Below are 21,966 nucleotides of genomic sequence, written 5' to 3' on the forward strand. Positions count from 1 at the left end.
CAAATTCCCCAGATTCCAAGTTCCCTAGATCCCAAATTCCCCAGATTCTAAGTTTCCTAGATTCCAAGTTCCCTAGATTCCAAATTCCCCAGATTCCAAGTTCCCTAGATTCAAAATTCCCCAGATTCCACAATCACTAAATCACAAATTCTCAAATTTACAAATTCCCCAGATTCCACGATCCCTGGATTCCAAATTCCCCAAATTCCAATTCAGTTCAGTTAAAATTGCAACGTGGAAATTCAATTTTAATTCAACGAGAACTATAATTATTCAATTTTATTTCATTGTAAATTACGATAATAAAATGCAATTTCAATTCAATAAATTTTTAAATAAATTTTAACTCAGTAAATATTAAAATAAATTTTAATTGAATAAAAGTGACAAAAAATAGCAAAAGCTCTTTCAGTATAACAAATATTTGAACAATCGACAGTCACAGAATATTTCCGTAATACTTCAGGATGATAATAAAAATTCTTGGGAACATTTCGTCGATTGATACTTCTTGCACAGCATTCCGCGATGCTCTATTAAGAGCTTCAATTTCGACAAAACAAAGAATCTCCCTCGTGTCTCACATTTTTTCCCGTAAATATTCGATCGATATGGATTCTTCTATGCATTCCTGATACCGTGTTTCTCTCCCGTAGGAACGAAGCGTCGATAGCTATGGCGTTCCTTTCAGTAAATTCGCGACAACGAGATTAAGAAATCTGCCGATAAAACGGTTGCGAAAAACAAACACGAAGAACCGTAACAAACTAAATACTCTACGGTCTTTTGCTTATAATAATCTTTTTTTGTACAATAACTTGTAAATGTTTTCCTAGGGACCAACTATGGCTCGGAACACAAGAACTCTTAATTCCAAATATTTTCCAATTCCGGACATTTTATCTAATTATCTGTAAAGTTCAATTTTCTTCTAATTCACTTTCTCGTACAACTCATCCTCGGTTGGTATATCGTTCGCTTTCAGCAACGATTCACAGATTTTCGTTTGCCATTTCGAGGACTTATTGTACGAAAAAGAATCGGGTGCAACGACCGGTACACAAAATGGCGGCGCGAAACAACATGGATGACCACGTGACGTTACATCGCGGCCATGTTGTGGCAGTAAGACGCGCGATCAAATTTCCTGAGAAGTCGATAAATCTATCTAAATATCTAATTAACGATTTCGGGTTCGGTAAACGGATTATAGGATACCTTTCCACTTTGACAGGCACCAGTATTGCCATGATACAAAATTATTTCGATTCCGAATAAATGAAACGGAAATAAAATTCAGTATAGCTGCAAAAGTCACCGCTGAAATAAGTATGAATAACAAGTTCGAAGTAAGAATTTTAAAATGAAATTGTAAAACCCATCATATTTGTGTTAAACCTAATGTTTATAATTTTAGAAGCAACATGTCTATTTAACACTGAAAACGTAATCATAATTCAAGTAACATATTTGATAAACTTCATTATCAAACCACAGCGAAACTTCTTAAATCCCCGCTTGATAAATCCTCGCTCGATAAATCACCATTTCCAAAAAAATCGCACCACAAAATTCTTCGTTCCCAATAAATGAAATACGCACCGACAATTTACGTGTTTAATTACAAAATTACAAAACGACGAATTTACTCGGGGAGGAACAATTAAAAAAAGGTTATCGAGTAAACGATGATTGAAATAAATTGAAACTCGTCGTTCGTAAATTAAATTTTATAATTTTCCTGCGCGTTGAAAACAGCATGGAGAAGTACCGGCCAGAATCACCTGTGCATATATACATATATATATGTACACATATGTGTACGTGCTTCATTCGCACACTCGCGTGTCGATTTAATTGAATTTTAGGTAGCCGTGTAATCGAATCCTAGGTACAACTGCGATTACGAAAGTCGTTCTATGTTTAATGCCCTGCAGGGAAATAGTAAATGCAATTTGGAACGTCCTGTGGCCTGGTTAATTTATTGATATCGGTACCGTCGTGTAATTTTCACTCGGTGTTAATAATGTACGATGGAGTTATAAACGTGACACCTCTGTGCAACAACGAAGAATCTGAAATAGGGGAAATATTGCTTCTGTGTAGCCTTGTAATTAATTTTAAGTGGTTTGGTGTCTTTTAGGTTAGGTTAACGCTGTAACATTTTTAACGTGGTTGAATTTTAACTTATCTTGAAAGATTGGTTTCAGTAGTTGAGTGATTAAAATAGACGTACTGTGTATAAACAAATTCTCTGTGATATTATTGCAATTTTAATGAATGCATCAAGTAAGTCATAATCGAGTGGTAACAAAAAATTGAACGACACAATGCGGTGTTAACAAAAACTTGAATGTTGTAACCAAGTATTGAGAAAATCTTGAAACTCATGATCAAGTGTTAACAGAAACTTGAAAGTCGCAGTCGAATATTAACAAAAAATTGAAAAATTTTAACCTTGTATTAACAAAAACTTGAAAGCCACAATGAAGGAATAACAAATACTTGAATGTCACTATTAAGTGTTAATAAAAAAACTTGAAAGCCACAATGCAGTAGTAAAAATAAGTTTAAGGTGACAATAAAATATTAACAAAAAACTTGAAACCCACAATCAAGTGTATATTAATAAAAACTTCATAAACAAATATTAACAAAAACTTGAAAATCACAATCAAGTATTAACAAGAAGCTTGAAAATCACAATCAGGTATTAACAAGAAGCTTGACAGTCCCAATCAAGTATTAATAAAAACTTGAATGTTAGAACTAAGTAAGTATTAACAGGAACTTGAAAATAGCACACGAGTGTTAACATAAATTTGAAAATCACAATCAGATATTAACAGAAAGATAGAGAGTCCCAATTAAGTCTTAATAAAAACTTGAAGGTCACAATCAAGTACTAACAAAAGACTTGAAGCTCACAACCAAGTATTAACATCAACTTGAAATTCACAAACGAGTATCAACAAAAACTGGAAAATCACTATCAAGTAATAACAGAAATCTTCAGAGCTACACTAAAGTAATAGCAAAAACTTAAAAATCACTAGCATGGATTACTGAAAACTGAAATGAAGAATTAACCGAAAACTTGAAACTCACAATCGAGTATTAACAAAAACTTGAAAGCCACAATGTAGTGCTAACAAAAAACTTGACACTCACAACCAGGTGTTAATAAAACTTGAAACTCACAATCGAGTATTAACAAAAACTTGAAAGCCACAGTGTAGTGTTAACAAAAAACTTGAAACACACAACCAGGTGTTAATAAAACTTGAAAATCACAATGTAGTGTTAACAAAGACTTGAAAGTTAGAATGGAGAAGTAGCAAACTTGACAGTGACAATGAAGAACTACCAAAAAAACTTGAAAATCACAATGTAGTATTAACGACGACTTGAAGACCACAATGAAGAATTAACAAAAAACTGAAAACTCACAATCGAGTGTTAATAAGAACTTGAAAGTCACAATGAAGAATTAAAAAAAAAGTGGAAGCTCACAATGTAATAATAACAAAAAACTTGAAACTCGCAATCGAATATTAAAAAGAAACTTGAAAGCCACAGTGTAGTGTTAACAAAAAACTTGAAACACACAACCAGGTGTTAATAAAACTTGAAAATCACAATGTAGTGTTAACAAAGACTTGAAAGTTAGAATAGAAAAGTAGCAAACTTGACAGTGACAATGAAGAACTACCAAAAAAACTTGAAAGTCACAATGTAGTATTAACAAAAACTTGAAAGTCACAACCACGTACTAACAAAAACTTGAAAGTCACAATGTAGGGTTAACAGAAAACTTGAAAGTCACAATGTAGTGTTAACAAAAACTTGAAACTCACAATCGAGTATTAACAAAAACTTGAAAGTCACACTTTAGTGTTAACAAAAACTTGAAAATAACAGCCAAGTACTAACAAAAACTTGAAAGTCATAGTTAAGTACTGACAAAAACTTGAAAGTCATAGTCAAGTACTGACAAAAACTTGAAAGTCACAATGTAGGATTAACAGAAAACTTGAAAGTCACAATGTAGTGTTAACAAAAACTTGAAAGTCACACTTTAGTGTTAACAAAAACTTGAAAATCACAACCAAGTACTACCAAAAACTTGAAAGTCACAATGTAATGCTAACAAAAACTTGAAAGTCACAACCAAGTACTAACAAAAAATTGAAAACCACCTCCAATCACTAACAAAAACCTGAAAATCACAATCGACTGCTAATAAAACCTTGCAACTCCCCATCAAGTACTAACAAAAACTCGAAAATCCCCCAACTATTAAAAATTCAAAAATCACGATAAACCACAACCGAATCAATACAATAAAAAATAAAACCACAGAAAAATTACCAAAAAAATTGAAAAGTACAGTAAAAATTGTGAAGTAATTCATTACGTACCAGAAATTGGACATCAAGTTTCCATTAAGAGAAGAAGCATCGGGTCTACCACTTCTGTTAACAACTGCCTCTCATCCCCAGCCTACTCCCGATCCCCCTTTTGCTTTATCCGCTACTTTGCCACCACTACGGCATAATCATGGCTGGAAATCCGCGAACGTATCAGGCTTTAAATACTTCTGTCGATCGCTTTGAAGAGCAAAAGGACTACATGCCTCGCATGTACATATATGTGCATCTCTTCTTAGTGAACTGTTCGGAGTCTTTCGGATACGGCTGGCTCAGCGATTTCAACAGCAACCTGGTTGTTACTTTGCGGTTCAATAGCTCCTTTATGAGGATGTCTCACACCGTCGACAGACTTTCAGGCGATTTTCCTCTTCAGGCAGAATACTAATCCACTGATTTTTGGGTTTGGGTGAATATGGTGACTGCGATTGGGTTTTGGGATAGGGGATGGGATTGTTTTTGGGATAAGATTGTGAGCTCGATTAGGATGATTTTTATAATTGTTATATATTGTTATTTGAGAGGATTGCAATCTATTGATCTTCGATTTTAGGTCAATAGAATATTGGTAATTTTATTTTAGAGAATTCATTATAACCTAAGGGTTGATTTCACCAAAGGGGCGATTTTTAATAATTATAACAAGTTTTGTTTTTAAAAAAATATCCACCTCCTCTTACTTTTCTCCCATTTTTCTCACATTTCTAAAAAACCATTAACAAGTCACAGATTAACGAAACGTATATTATAGCGCGATATTCGAATTGTTTGAGCGATGTCTTCGCGCGAAGACGAAATTTCTCGTCGTAATTACACGCCGAGATATACAAGACGTGATTACACGCGGAAATAATTTCATGGCCCTTTGTTCTGATGTTCTGTTGCAGATACAAGTGTACGGCTTCAATGCTGAATTGTATCACAATATGAGCGAGGCGCAGCACAAGAGTCAAGGCTTGGTCGCGATATCGTTAATGGTTCAGGTAAGTGATCGATATTCGCTACAAGACTTTATTATCATACTTCGTTAAATCGTCTAAGATACTACTGTATTTCGTTCGGGAATGGGGAAATCGATCACGCGATTTCGAGTGGAAATTACATGGAATGAGTACATTGTGGCACAAGGGTAGATTCATGGACGCTAGGATATGAAATTTGATGTTTGAGAACGTTGGTATTTGACATTTTGGAAGTTTCGGAATTATGGAATTTTGGAAATTTAAAATTTGGGGAATTTGGCACTTAAAGAATTTGTAATTGGTTTATTTTCAAGTTCTTATTAACACTTGGTTGTGAGTTTCAATTCTTTTCTTAATATTTCATTGTGACCTACAATTGTGCAACGTGTGGTAATGCAACACATGGTAATTCTACGCGTAGTAATATAACGTGTAGTAATCCAGCGTGCGGATATCCAACGCGTAGTAATCCAACGCGTGCATATTCAACGCGTAGTAATCCAACGCGTGATAATGCAACGCGTGGTAATTCTAAGCGTAGGAATCTAATGCGTGGTAATCTAACGCGTAGAAATCCAGCGTGTGGATATCCAACGCGTAGTAATCCAGCGCGTGGATATTCAACGGGTAGTAGTCCAACGCGTAGTAATGCAACGCGTAGTAGTCCACCGCGTAGTAATGCAACGCGTGGTAATTCTAAGCGTAGTAATCCAACGCGTAGTAATACAACGTGTAGTAATCCAGCGTGTGGATATCCAACGCGTAGTAATCCAGCGCGTGCATATTCAACGCGTAGTAATCTAACGCGTAATAATGCAACGCGTGGTAATTCTAAGCGTAGGAATCTAATGCGTGGTAATCTGACGCGTAGTAATTCAGCGTGTGGATATCCAACGCCTAGTAATCCAGCGCGTGGATATTCAACGGGTAGTAGTCCAACGCGTAGTAATGCAACGCGTAGTAGTCCACCGCGTAGTAATGCAACGCGTGGTAATTCTAAGCGTAGTAATCCAACGCGTAGTAATACAACGTGTAGTAATCCAGCGTGAGGATATCCAACGCACAGTAATCCAGCGCGTGCATATTCAACGCGTAGTAATCCAACGCGTGATAATGCAACACGTGGTAATTCTAAGCGTAGGAATCTAATGCATGGTAATCTAACGCGTAGTAATCCAGCGTGTGGATATCCAACGCGTAGTAATCCAGCGCGTGGATATTCAACGGGTAGTAGTCCAACGCGTAGTAATGCAACGCATAGTAGTCCACCGCGTAGTAATGCAACGCGTGGTAATTCTAAGCGTAGTAATCCAACGCGTAGTAATACAACGTGTAGTAATCCAGCGTGTGGATATCCAACGCGTAGTAATCCAGCGCGTGCATATTCAACGCGTAGGAATCTAACGCGTAATAATGCAACGCGTGGTAATTCTGAGCGTAGGAATCTAATGCGTGATAATCTAACGCGTAGTAATTCAGCGTGTGGATATCCAACGCGTAGTAATCCAGCGTGTGGATATCCAACGCGTAGTAATCCAGCGCGTGGATATTCAACGGGTAGTAGTCCAACGCGTAGTAATGCAACGCATAGTAGTCCACCGCGTAGTAATGCAACGCGTGGTAATTCTAAGCGTAGTAATCCAACGCGTAGTAATACAACGTGTAGTAATCCAGCGTGTGGATATCCAACGCGTAGTAATCCAGCGCGTGCATATTCAACGCGTAGGAATCTAACGCGTAATAATGCAACGCGTGGTAATTCTGAGCGTAGGAATCTAATGCGTGATAATCTAACGCGTAGTAATTCAGCGTGTGGATATCCAACGCGTAGTAATCCAGCGCGTGGATATTCAACGGGTAGTAGTCCAACGCGTAGTAATGCAACGCGTAGTAGTCCACCGCGTAGTAATGCAACGCGTGGTAATTCTAAGCGTAGTAATCCAACGCGTAGTAATACAACGTGAATTAATCCAGCGTGTGGATATGCAACGCGTAGTAATCCAGCGCGTGCATATTCAACGCGTAGTAATCTAACGCGTAATAATGCAACGCGTGGTAATTCTAAGCGTAGGAATCTAATGCGTGGTAATCTAACGCGTAGTAATTCAGCGTGTGGATATTCAGCGTGTGGATATCCAGCGCGTAGTAAACCAGCGCGTGGATATTCAACGGGTAGTAGTCCACCGCTTAGTCATGCAACATGTGGTAATTCTAAGCGTAGTCTTTAACTTTTAATTCTAAAAAGTTAAATCTGCTTATAAATAAATAAATAAAAATAATTAGAAACTACATCACTCCTATATTTTATTACGAATTATTCCGTAAATACAAATATCGATGAGAACACAATAATCTCGAACAACCATACAAACTAATAATTATAACATCGAATTCCCCGACATTCTCTATTAATTTCTCCAGTTAATAGCAGTTACACTCGCGAAATGGAATCACCAGAAGGGAATTTCGAAAGTTTTGTTTCCACGAATAATCCCATTGGTAACTTTCGCAGTTTCCTTGGGTCTGATTGCTCGCGTTATTATTACAGAATAATTATTTCGATCGGAAGGACACGGCAAACACGCGATACCTTGCTCGCGAACTCGACAATAAATTTCAAAGTTGCTCCACGATGAAACCATCCCTCGTCAACGTCGATTTCTATGGCCTCCATCCCCACTTTTCAACCCCTTTGTTCTTGTACGCTCGATTCTTTCACGAATCCTTGTCTCTCCCCTCTAATAGTCCAATTAATTTAATTAATATTCCTCTATGTTAAGCTCATTAGAGTAATGATCGGATACTGTGATAAGCTCTTCCGAATTTCTTCTTATTCAAAAAAAAAATTCTTTTTTTTACATGGGAATTGTTCAGTTAACAATGGTTCATTTTTAAAATATTGGGTGTACTCGTTATTAATTCATTTTATTGGTGTTATTGGTTAATTTTATTGGTGTTATTGGTTAATTTTATTGGTGTTATTGGTTAATATTATTGGTGTTATTGATTAATTTTATTGGTGTTATTGGTTAATTGTATTGGTGTTATTGATTAATTTTATTGGTGTTATTGATTGATTTTATTGGTGTTATTGATTAATTGTATTGGTGTTATTGATTAATTTTATTGGTGTTATTGATTGATTTTATTGGTGTTATTGGTTAATTGTATTGGTGTTATTGATTAATTGTATTGATGTTATTGATTGATTTTATTGGTGTTATTGATTAATTTTATTGGTGTTATTGATTCATTTTATTGGTGTTATTGATTGATTTTATTGGTGTTATTGATTCATTATATTGATGTTATTGATTGCTTCTATTGGTGTTATTGATTAATTGTATTAATGTTATTAATTAATTGTATTGAATGTATAGGATGAGTGAAGTTTGAAAATTATTACAATAGATTAATGAAATTTTCCAAAAATTTTAAATAGCTCAATAAAATATTTAAAAAATTATTACAATTAGTTACCTTTGTAAGTGAAAAGTAAAATTCTATAACTCAGAAAAATAATTAGAATAATATTACAGTGAATTAATGAAACACGTAAAAAATGATAAAAGTAAATTTTTGAAAGAAGAAAAATAACTATGAAATTGAAGCAGGTTAACGAGGTATTTCAAAAATTGATAGAAGACACGTATATCCAGCTGTATTGTTTGCAACTTAAAAGACTCGATGAAAGAAGAGGCAAGTAGAAAGCAGAGAAAACTTTAAATGGCAGTCGACTTTGACCGCAACGTGCCATCAAAAATCCATTAAGAAATTCTTTTCTCGTACACACGTAATCGTACACGCAATCCGTAACACGCTCACGCAAACGGTATCAACTGAAACAACAGCTGAAAGTAGCTGAAAATGCTGTACAACATACAACCATTATACAAATTGTTTTATGGAAATCTTGTGTAACCCATTTGCTATCGAATAACAAGCAACCCGAGTACTGCGCCACATTCGCCTCTACAATTTACCCTATTTTCGCGATTACGATATTCAGGATCCTTTGATGCAACGAACACGGGGAAATTATTGAAAAGGTTATACGACGTTTTGTATATGGGGTGAATTATGGAAGTATTCGAACTAGCTGATTTTTTGTTTTGAATGATTTAGAATATTTTCGCGTGATACGGTGAGGGTTGCTCTGCTTGAATTATGGGTGATTTGAGAAATTTTCAAATCTCAAGATTACTAAATTTTATAGTTGTGGAATTACAAAATTTTGAAGTTTGAAATTACAAAATTATAAAATCTCGAGTTCTGAATATCATTAATATCAAAATTTTCAAATAGTATAATTTCAAAATTCAAGAGTCAAAAGTTCATAGTTTAAAAATTCAAAAAATCCAAATTTCTCAAAATTAAAAAATTTTCAAGTTTCCCAAAATTCAAAAATTCTTAAAATTTAGAAATTCTCAAGATCCAAATTTTCCAAATTTCCCAAAGTTGCCAAAATTCCCCAAATTCCAAAAATTCCCTAAATTGCCCCAAGTTCCAAATTCACAAAATTCCTAAAATCCCTTAAACTCCCCAAACTCCAAATTTCCCAAAATTCCTCAAATCCCCAAAACCACAAAATTCCCCAAGTCTCCAAAAATTCCCTAAATTCTTCAAATCCCTCAAGTCTTAAAAAATTCTCCGAATTCCCCAAATCCCTCAAATTTCAAATTCTACAAATTCCAGAGTCCCCAAATTCCAAATTCCCTAAATTCTAAATTCCCTAGATTGTAAATTCCGAATTCACCAAATATCAAATTCCCCATTTTCAAAATTCCCTAGATTCCATATTGCAAATTCCCCAAATTCCCTACATTGCAGATTCCAAATTCTCCAAATTCCCCAAATTTAAAATTCACTAGATTCCAAATTGCAAATTCTCCAAATTCAGTATTCCAAATTCCCCAAAATTAAAATTCCCCAAATTCCAAATTGCAAATTCCCCAAATTCCGTATTCCAAATTCTCTACATTGCAAATTCCAAATTCTCCAAATTCCGTATTCCAAATTCCCCAAATTTCGTATTCCAAATTCCCCAAATTTAAAATTCCCTAGATCCCAAATTGAAAATTCCCCAAATTCCGTATTCCAAATTCCCCAAATTTAAAATTCCCTAGATCCCAAATTGCAAATTCCCCAAATTCCGTATTCCAAATTGCCCAAATTTAAAATTCCCTAGATTCCAAATTGCACATTCCCCAAATTCCAAATTCCCCAAATTCACCAAATTCTCCAAATCCCCCAATCTCCAACAATTCCTCAAATTCCCCAAATAAAAAGCTCTCCCATAACCTACACCCTCATGTTCACAAACTTCATGCACCTGTAACATCCTTCTACCCCTCAAAATCAATCTACCTAACCTAACCATAATCTATCCCTTCCCATCATCAATAACTTCAAAACGACAACCCACTAAAAATTCCAGAAACCACATCTCAAAAATCCGCCCATAAATTTGTACTTTCGAAAAATGTCAAGGTGGCAATGACAAAGCGGAAAGTACGGCGCAATAAATACCCGGTTGGAAACTGTTGGAACGTAAGAAAGAGAAGTAAAGAAAGAAAGGAGATTTGGTTGGCGATATTCTTATGGCAGAACAATTATTTCGCTCGGACTCTCGCAAACAAACAGCCAGCCGACGTTTTTCGCGGACGGTCGGCGCAGTTCCGAGAGTAAATTCCAAAGTTTCGAAGGAAACATTCTGCTTTCACCTGCTCGTTTCACCCTCGCATTTTCTCCCCTCTGTCTATATTTCTCTTTCTCTTATCGTGGAACCGGCGTTCCGCTAGAAGAAACTGGAAAGCTCGAGCGACGAGGCAACAAACGTGGGAAACAAGCGTTCATGCTTCTGATTTCTGACAGAATGCTTCAACAAAATCGGGTCTAAGTTGACTTAAAGGGTTCGTCAACACGTTCATTCGTTCTACGTCTCGCTTTCCTTCGCTCTGCTCTATTTTTCGACGCCCCTCTTTTTATCTTCTGATTGTCCGTGTTCCCTCGTTGTTTGGAACAGGAAGCGCCCGTTTTCTTTATAATCAAACTTTTATTTTACCGGAGAATAATTGGGAGAGTTATCTCGAGCGTGTTTTGTTTCATTTTTATTGCGAATGCTGATGGAATTAGTAACTGGGTTAAATAATAAAATTTCAGTCAAATTTCATAATTATACTATTAGTGATAATTTATGGAAAATTATAATTAACAAATTCATTTGTTTAAAAAGTTGAATACTTGTTCTCTGATATAAACTTTTAGAAACATCTGCTGATTACGAGTTTGGAGAATTTGGAATTTGGGAAATTTTGGAATTGGGGAATTTAGAATTTAGGGAATTTGGAATTTGGGGGATTTGGGGAATTTGCAATTTGGGAACTAGGGAATTTTTAATGTGGGGAATTCGGGATTTGCAATCTAGGGAATTTGACATTTGGAATTTGGAAAATTGGGAATTTGGGGAATTTGGATTTTGGAGAATTTGAAATTTGGGAAATTTGCAATCTAGGGACTTTGGAATCTGGGGAATTTGGAAATTGGGGAATTTGGGATTTGGGGAATTTGGGATTTGGGGAATTTGGGATTTGGGGGATTTGGGGAATTTGGGATTTGGGGAATTTGGGATTTGGGGAATTTGGGATTTGGGGAATTTGGGATTTGGGGAATTTGCAATCTTGGGAATTTGGAATCTGGGGAATTTGAAATTTGGGGAATTTAGAATTTGGAGAATTTGGAATTTGGGGGATTTGGGGACTTTGCAATTTGGAAACTAGGGAATTTTGAATGTAGGGAATTCGGAATTTGCAATCTAGGGAATTTAGTATTTGCAGAATTCGGAATTTGCAATCTAGGAAATTTAAAATGTGGAATTTGGAGAATTGGGAATTTGGGGAATTTGGAATTTGGGGAATTTGGGATTTGGAGAATTTGAAATTTGCGGAATTTGCAATCTAGGGAATTTGGATTCTGGGGAATTTAGAATTTGGTGAATTTACAATTTGGGGAATTTTGAAATTTTGGAATATTCAAATTTTTGAATAAAATTAAAATAAATTAAAATATAATAAAAAATTTATAGTTGAATACTTAAAGTACCCTTAGTAATAAAATATACTTCTTACAGTACAAAGACCAATTCATTCAATTAGAAAATAATTAACATATTCTAATTAAAAGTTCCTTATTTCCGTTAATTTCAGTTAAAAAATTATTTCCGTATTCACGGAAATACTCATTTGTGCCCATTAACGAATAAAATATCGACACGTTAATATTATAATATTAAAAAAGTTCCCTTTCATATTAAACATTTCGTTAAACCGGCAGAAATATGAAAAAGAATTTTCCGAGCGTTAAACAATCCCTACGACGAGAGAGGGAAAGTTTCAACTTTGCAATACTCTGTCAGAATATACGCCCCCTAAATTTTTTTACGAACGTTCATTTAATACGCGATAAATTTCATATTGCCCCACTGAATCTCATTTTTCGCCTTCTCTTTGTGCCCACCTGCACGTGGTTTAATATTTTATCACAGGGATAATGCGAAACAAAAAACCGACGGTAAAACGTACTTACGTCCGGAAGATTTCCATAAAAAAATTTATTACGACCCCCGCTATCGTCTTTATTATTTTTTTACATTGTTTATCGAAAACGACAACGTCCCACGCTTTTTTCGGGAAGCTACGAACGAGCACTAATGGCACAAAAATTTTCGCCGGTTACCCGAACGTCTCGCTCCGCTCGAGTCTTTCCAAATCATTAACCAAAAATCGCTCGACGCGAAATTAACGAGGCGAGACGAGAAAAATCTCGTCTGGGGGAAAAACTCATCCGGCGACACGGATTTCCCGCTTGTGGAGCCAACGTGTTTTGTCCGACGTTTACTTCCGGAGTCGATTTCGAAAGATGTAAATTATGCTGTCGATGATTAAAATTTTATTTTGATACTTTTTAAGGAGGATTTTATGGAACTTTTGTTATGATTAATTAGAAACGATTTATAAAATTATTTTGGGAACATGTGGGAGGATGGAAACATAACCTCTAAAAGAATTATTAAATTATTAACATTTAAATGAACAAAAATTGGCTGAATATATTAAATTTTTGTTAGACAAATAATATTCGAGGATTCACGACAAAAAACTGACAAATAGAACGCTGTAATGTAGCTTGTTAATAGCCTTTCGAACGCCATTATAATTGGCGGGAAATTCAAACAGTATTTCTATCATATTAAGATATATGTCAAATTATATTAAAAATTAATAAATAATATTATGTAACAAATGATGCTATTTAATAATAAATAATATTATGTAACAAAGGATGGTGTAAAATAATAATTAATATTATGGCGGGAAATTCGAACTGGATTTCTATCATATAAAGATATACGTCAAACTATATTAAAAATTAATAAATAATATTACTTAACAAATGATACAATGCAATAATAAATAATATTATGTAACAAAAGATGGTGTAAAATAATAATTAATATTATGGCGGGAAATTCAAACTGGATTTCTATCATGTAAAGATATATATCAAACAATATTAGAAATTAATAAATAATATTATGTAACAAATGATGCTATTTAATAATAAATAATATTATGTAACAAAAGATGGTGTAAAATAATAATTAATATTATGGCGGGAAATTCAAACTGGATTTCTATCATGTAAAGATATATGTCAAATTATATTAAAAATTAATAAATAATATTACGTAACAAATGATACAGTCTAATAATAAATAATATTATGTAACAAAAGATGGTGTAAAATAATAATTAATATTGTGGCGGGAAATTCAAACTGGATTTCTATCATATAAAGATATATATCAAACAATATTAAAAATTAATAAATAATATTATGTAACAAATGATGCTATTTAATAATAAATAATATTATGTAACAAGAGATGGTGTAAAATAATAATTAATATTATGGCGGGAAATTCAAACTGGATTTCTATCATATAAAGATGTATGTCAAACTATATTAAAAATTAATAAATAATGTTATATAAAAAATGATGCTATTTAATAATAAGTAATATTGTATAACAAAGGATGCTATATAGTAATAAATAATATTATGTAAAAAATGGTGCTATATAATAATAATTAATATTATATAACAACGGAAATTTTATGCATTGTAAAATCTTGTCTTGCAATTGTAATATTAATATTAAACAACAAAATTAAAATTATATAACGTTGTATAAAGTTAACATAACATTATTAAAATTATATAACAGTCTGCAAAGAATTGCCCCAAATAAACATTAATATTTTCAAACTTTCTAAAAACAGTACAAAATAATGAATCCAGCTTTAATTAATTCATGTTATAAAATGACCCAGCTTTTAATTAATCTGTGTTGCAAAATAATTCAGTGTTTAATCAATTTATGTTACAAAATAATTTAATTTTTAATCACTTTACGTTACAAAATAATTTAATTTTTAATCAATCTGTGTTACAAAATAACACAGTTTTTAATTAATTTTCTATTAGAAAATAACACAGTCTTTAATTAATTTTGTAACCAGACAAAGTTCACAGTGCACCACTGTCTAAATTTTTGAAGCATCATAAATGAACGAATGCACCGACCATGTAAAAGCGCGAACTTGTAAAAGAATTGTAAACGATCCCAAAGCGGCTGCAACCCTTAACAGGTGCTCGATCTCTCGACAGGGGGTGGGTTCGTAAAAGCGTGTCATGGCGGGGGGTGAACCGTGTTGACGGCTGTAATTCAAACGGATTATACCCCGGGGGTGTCTGAGGGATGAGATCCAAATGAGTCGCTACCAGCGTAACCTGTCACCCTTAGAACAATCCGGACCACCCTCTACATATTTTCACTCGATCAGTGGGTTACTGTTCTTCTGGATCATAATTTTTGCTACTCTCTGTGTTACTAGAAAAGCTTTTGGTAATTTTATTTTATGAAAGTTTATTCAGAACAAACCTCACCCTCTAAATATTTAATGTAGTGCAAACAAATATTGGCAATATCTTGTTAAAGATTCAGCTGAAAAATTTAAGAGGTCTGAAACAGTTTGAAATTACAGGTACAATTTTTAAACACGCTTTCAGAAATTAAAAATAAGGAGATATGAAGTTGCAAGCTTAAGATTCTTACGACTCCCGTAAAAGAAATTAAAATATTAACAGGTTATGGTCGTTAAACTTGCTTAACACGGAGATCCTTGTAATCTTGTTCTTGATATTACTTTTGGTACAAACACGAGGTGGAAATTGAATGTTTATGAAGTGCTCTTTGCCTTTTGTAATATTAACTTAATTATGCAATTTAAGACATTTTTAAATGGATAGCAATTAGTGTATTTTTAAAAAAATATTTAACAGACACGAGGATCAATTACTGACGCGATTCTGAATAAGATTTCCCTTTGCAAAAATGGCGTGTGAAGCACCGTTTTTGAGTTATTAAGGAAAAACACGGACCAATCGGAGTGCGAGGATTATTACGCGTTGGATTACTACGCGTTGGTTAACTACGCGTTACATTACCACACGTTAGATTCCTACGCTTAGAATTACCACGCGTTGCATTACTACGCGTTGGACTACTACGCGTTGCATTACTACGCGTTGGACTACTACCCGTTGAATATCCACGCGCTGGATTACTACGCGTTGGATATCCACACGCTGAATTACTACGCGTTAGATTACCACGCATTAGATTCCTTCGCTTAGAATTGCCACGCGTTGCATTATCACGCGTTGGATTACTACGCGTTGAATATGCACGCGCTGGATTACTACACGTTGGATATCCACACGCTGGATTACTACACGTTGTATTACCACGCGTTGGATTACTACGCTTAGAATTACCACGCGTTGCATTACTACGCGGTGGACTACTACGCGTTGCATTACTACGCGTTGGACTACTACCCGTTGAATATCCACGCGCTGGATTACTACGCGTTGGATATCCACACGCTGAATTACTACGCGTTAGATTACCACGCATTAGATTCCTTCGCTTAGAATTGCCACGCGTTGCATTATCACGCGTTGGATTACTACGCGTTGAATATGCACGCGCTGGATTACTACACGTTGGATATCCACACGCTGGATTACTACACGTTGTATTACCACGCGTTGGATTACTACGCTTAGAATTACCACGCGTTGCATTACTACGCGGTGGACTACTACGCGTTGCATTACTACGCGTTGGACTACTACCCGTTGAATATCCACGCGCTGGATTACTACGCGTTGGATATCCACACGCTGGATTACTACGCGTTAGATTACCACGCATTAGATTCCTACGCATAGAATTACCACGCGTTGCATTATTACGCGTTAGATTACTACGCGTTGAATATGCACGCGCTGGATTACTACGCGTTGGATATCCACACGCTGGATTACTACACGTTGTATTACTACGCGTTGGATTACTACGCGTAGGATTACCACGCGTTGCATTACTATGCGTTGGATTACCCCGTTGGTTAACTACGCGTCACGAATGCGTCAAGGGTGGGTTAAGGGTGCGTCAAGAGTGCGTCAAGAGTGCGTCAAGAGTGCGTCATGAATGCGTCATGAATGCGTCATGAATGCGTCAAGAGTGCGTCAAGAGTGCGTCATGAATGCGTCAAGAGTGCGTCGCGAGTGTGTCACGAGTATCACAAGTGCGTCATGAGTGCGTCACAGATATCACAAGTGCGTCGCGAATGCGTCACGAGTATCACAAGTGCGTCGCAAGTATCACAAATGCGTCATAAATGCGTCAAGAGTGCGTCATGAATGCGTCAAGAGTGCGTCATGAATGCGTCAAGAGTGCGTCATGAATGCGCCAAGAGTGCGTCACGAGTGTGTCACGCATATCACAAGTGCGTCACAGGTATCACAAGTGCGTCGCGAATGCGTCACGAGTATCACAAGTGCGTCGCGAGTATCACAAATGCGTCATAAGTGCGTCACAATTATCACAAATTTCATTGGTCTTCACATACCAATTAAAGAGCACCTAATTAAAAAAGTACCTAAAGTAAAAATTTTATTTCAGAAACCATCCATGCTAATTTAAGTATCTTAATTAAAATAAAGTACGTCATTTAATTAACGGAAAAAAAAACGTCCCATCATTTCCGAAGAAAGCATTAAATTTTAACAAAAGCATTATCAGGAGATCCGATTTCTCAAAGAAACGCATCACGCGATTTACTCGAAAGCTGAAAAAAGAAGAACGTCGAAGAGTGCGTTCATCGACTCGTTCCATGAAAGAAACGAGTGAACTCTTGATTTATTCAGTACGGCCGGATGAGCTTTTATTATTTATCGTTACTTGAAAGTTGGCGGGCCGGTTTATCCGGCTTTTACGATTACCCTTAATGGCGGCCAGCGTAGAACTTTCGAAACGACTGGTTGCCTTCACCTCTTTACGCGATGCACTTAGCAGGGTCGAACAAGCCCGTTTTCATGGGAAATCGATGGAAAACGTATTAGGGCATAGAATAAACGGACCTGGTCTAGACTGGACCCTACCCACCGATATCTAATCGTGTTCTCGATACTCAAAGAAATCTGCTGTCTGTTTCAGCTTGGCGAAACACTGAACCCTGAACTACAAATCATAACCAGCGTGTTCAACAAAGTTATTCATCGTGGTGAGTGCTTTTGATTTCTATGAATTATCGTGCATGCTGGTATAATCTGGAAAATTCGGATCGGGGACAGTTTTAACCTTTTACATAGCCATCACTCTGTACAACCTTTAAGCTGAAAATACAAGATCATATTTAACCTCTTAACATAACCTCTTACTGTCGTGTCTTTCGTCATTTCTCTGTATGGTAATCCACATGTGAGCTGAAAACACACGATCATATTTGTTACACTTATTAAATAATATTTGAATAAAATTAATATCTAGTTTTTAATGTAATCGTTAAGTATAAAGTTCGAGGTGACAAGGAGTCTTGTCGGGTAGCGCAGTCATAAAACGGGATCTCTCCATGGTCCGCGCTAGGCTACAAAAGGAGTACCATCTTAACCTCTTAGGCACGGCGCGCCACTATAGTGGTGGACACCATCTTTCCGTAGGATGGTCCACTAGTGGCTTTCGCGAATGTCGTCGTAGATTACATAGCTATAGCTCACTCTACCGCCTCACTCCCCGTTTCAATTAAACGATGTTTTCATATGTTTTCGCACTTTTTTGCCTTCACGTTTCAGAGGAGTATTAACAAGTCCCACAAAAGTACATTACATGTAAATACAAGGTAAAGTTTAGGCACCATTGCACTAACACATATTGTAATATTTGGAAATATTATGAATTTTCGAAAAGAGTAAATTATCAAGGTTAAAGTATATATAATTATAATTTAATCGTCAAAGAAGAGAGAAGCCAACATTCTATTTATGATTACCCAGTTATCTATCGTGCATTTTTAAAATATTTTTCAGACGTGTTAAAATGATGTGGTGTACTCGTACTTTATAATCGACGATTCATTGTAATTTCCTGTTAAATGCACGCGTCTACGCCGCCATTGTACACTATCAATACACATTTACGCATTAGTGCTTCAGACTACCCAGTTACAGGCTTTCAACACGATACACCCAGCTCCGTTAACGTCTGCTTTTGCACGTGGAATATTAATTGTTTCGTTCACGTCGCGTTCTATGATTACGATTTATCTTGTGTTCCTCCGCGTCGTCCTATTAGGAATGAATCGTTCGATAATTTCGTCAAGCTCTGTCGCGAATTAGTATTTCAACACTTCTTTAGGTAAATGTCTCATTCATTGAGGACAGTGAAATTTAATTTTTTTTACTCGTGACAACGTTATTTAACTGCTGAAAAATTTGAGGAATCACGGAGGATTCCGGTAAATGTCGACATTCACCGGTGAATTCTCCAATTTCGGTCTTTCACCGTAACACATATACTACAATAAATTTATCAAATGAAATGTTATGAGTTAGAACCCACAGTATCGCCGTCCCTGAAGTGGCCGACAATATCGAGTCTCTACGAGATAAACTTACCCTTTCTCGAAAGCTGGCACGGATATCCGCCACGGAGAAGTGACTCGTTACCTTAAGAGAGTCATTTTCCCTGTCCCTTTTTTCCACCCTCTCCTTCCGTCCCGTTCTCCCTCCTCACCCTCGACTTTTCACCCTTTCGAGTCGTGTGCCACCCGGCTCCCCATCCCCGTAGCGTCGGCACACTCCCTTTCCTGGCACCATTTTATTTATTATCCGGGGTTATCCCAGCGACACAGACTGCGGCCAACTTTCCAGCGAGGCTCGCTGAAGCGGCCCGCACGGTATTTGGTGCGTGAACCGCGTATTCATCGTGTAACGCCCTCTCCCTTACTCGCAGCAACAGCTGCTACCACCGACATTCGTTCTCTGTCTGTTTCACCCTTTTGCTACGGGGACTCGGTTTTTCAGAGCCCTAACTCTTCCGCGTGCTTCCACGGAAGACCTTTTGATGGTCCACTAATTGCGGCCGCGTCTTTCAACCGCGGACACGCGACGATGAATCGCACCCCTCTTTTCACCACCTGACAGCATATCCGGATAAGTTGCGCCCTGGGGAATTTTAGCTGCTTTTTTTATGAATCGGATCCGTTCGATGTGTTTCCCTGAAAATTTCTCCCTAGATTCCCTCTAGATTCCCAAATTTCTCCCTAGATTTTCCTTAAATCCCCAAATTTCTCTCTAAACTTTCACCCAAAACTTTCATCAAACCTTCTTCGAACTCTGTCAAAAATTTCCCAGTAGCCCACATTTTCAATCCCCCAGAAAAAATTCGATAAAGTCCTCTGCACGCTTCGTTCGCGTCTCGTTTGTCAGGCAAATGGAGTACAACAGGTACAAACATCCAAACAAGATGACAAATTGCAGCTCTCTAATTGTATTCCCGATGAAGCCCGACAAAAATGACGAATCGGAACAAAACAACGGCCGGCGAAAACTAGAGATAGAAATCGTAAGAGAATCCCCTTTGTCGGCAATAAACACGACGGAGGAATTTCCAAGGGAAAACCGAGGGAAAGGATCGGCGAACGCGTCGGAGGAATTCAACGAAGCATGTCGATACTTCCCCCGAGGACCTTTCGCTCGTGTCCTGGCGTTAAACGATTCGCCGTGGAATGGCTTTTTACGAGGACACGGCATGGCGTCGTATCGACACGACACCGTGGCTCGATTTACAAGGGGCAACGATGTTGTCCGATGCCGGTGTCTGGCCAGCGAGCATAAATTCGGTGTGTCTGTGTATTTTAATCAATACCCTGTTGACACCGCGACCACCGCACATAAATCATGAGACAATGGGGCTGGACCGACAGGGGGGTGGATCTAAGTATTCCATTGTAGTGGCATCGGGCGACGATGCACGCTCGTACGGCACTGTCGACAACAATGGAACCTGATCTGCCTGTTGGAAAACTTTCCAACTATTTACCGCGAAATTTACCACGTGACTGTATCGCTGTAGTGCGAGTTTATTTATCTTTCCGTTTTTTTGCGGTTGCGATTAATCGGTTTGTTTTGGTCGTGTGATAGCTTTAATGCGCTGACCTCGATTCTGAAGAATATATATTTTGATTCGGTTTGGGACTTTTAATGTGAAGCGTTTGTGTGTTGACATTTATGTAGTGTAGTACGATCGTGAAGTAGCGAAATATTGGGATAGTGGAACTAGCAAAGTAGTAGAGTAATGGCGTAGATGATGTACAGATGCAATCGATATGTACAATAGTACAATAGTAGTGCAGCAGTTCAGTGCTAATGTGTAATAGTAGAACAATAAATTGATAGCATAATAATATAGTAGTATATAGTAGTATATAGTAGTATATAGTAGTATAGTAGTATAGTAGTATAGTAGTATAGTAGTATAGTAGTATAGTAGTATAGTAGTATAGTAGTATAGTAGTATAGTAGTATAGTAGTATAGTAGTATAGTAGTATAGTAGTATAGTAGTATAGTAGTATAGTAGTATAGTAGTATAGTAGTATAGTAGTATAGTGGTATAGGAGCATAGTATCATAGTAGCATAGCAGCATAGCAGCATAGTAGCATAGTAGTACAATAGTATAGTAGTATACTAGTATACTAGTGCAATAGTATAGTAATTCAATAGTATAGTAGTATATAATATAGTAGTAAAATAGTATAGTAGTATATAGTAGCATAGTGGTGTAATAGTACAGTAGCGTAGTAGTAAAGTAATATAGTAGTGCAATAGTATAGTAGTATATAGTAGCATAGTGGTGTAATAGTACAGTAGCGTAGTAGTACAGTAATATAGTAGTGCAATAGTATAGTAGTATATAGTAGCATAGTGGTGTAATAGTACAGTAGCGTGGTAGTACAGTAATATAGTAGTAAAATAGTATAGTAGTATATAGTAGCGTAGTGGTCTAATAGTACAGTAGCGTAGTACTACATTAATATAGTAGCAAAGCCGTATAGTAGTATAAAGTAGCATAGTGATGTACTAGTACAGCAGCGTAGTAGTACA

General features: G+C 36.4%; 1 protein-coding gene across 2 annotated transcripts in view; it reads left to right on the top strand.

The window, feature by feature from the left end:
* The window catches only part of CARPA (Carbonic anhydrase-related protein A), a 304,577-nt gene that overhangs the window by 258,831 nt on the left and 23,780 nt on the right, over positions 1–21,966 (top strand). For both annotated transcript variants that reach the window (XM_076536805.1, XM_076536806.1), the window contains exons 5-6: positions 5,318–5,413; positions 18,021–18,087. In XM_076536805.1, coding sequence (XP_076392920.1) covers positions 5,318–5,413; positions 18,021–18,087 — 163 coding nt within the window. The remainder of the gene's footprint in view (positions 1–5,317; positions 5,414–18,020; positions 18,088–21,966) is intronic.

Source organism: Megachile rotundata, chromosome 11 (genome assembly GCF_050947335.1).
Source record: "Megachile rotundata isolate GNS110a chromosome 11, iyMegRotu1, whole genome shotgun sequence".
Taxonomy (NCBI): Eukaryota; Metazoa; Arthropoda; class Insecta; order Hymenoptera; family Megachilidae; genus Megachile; species Megachile rotundata.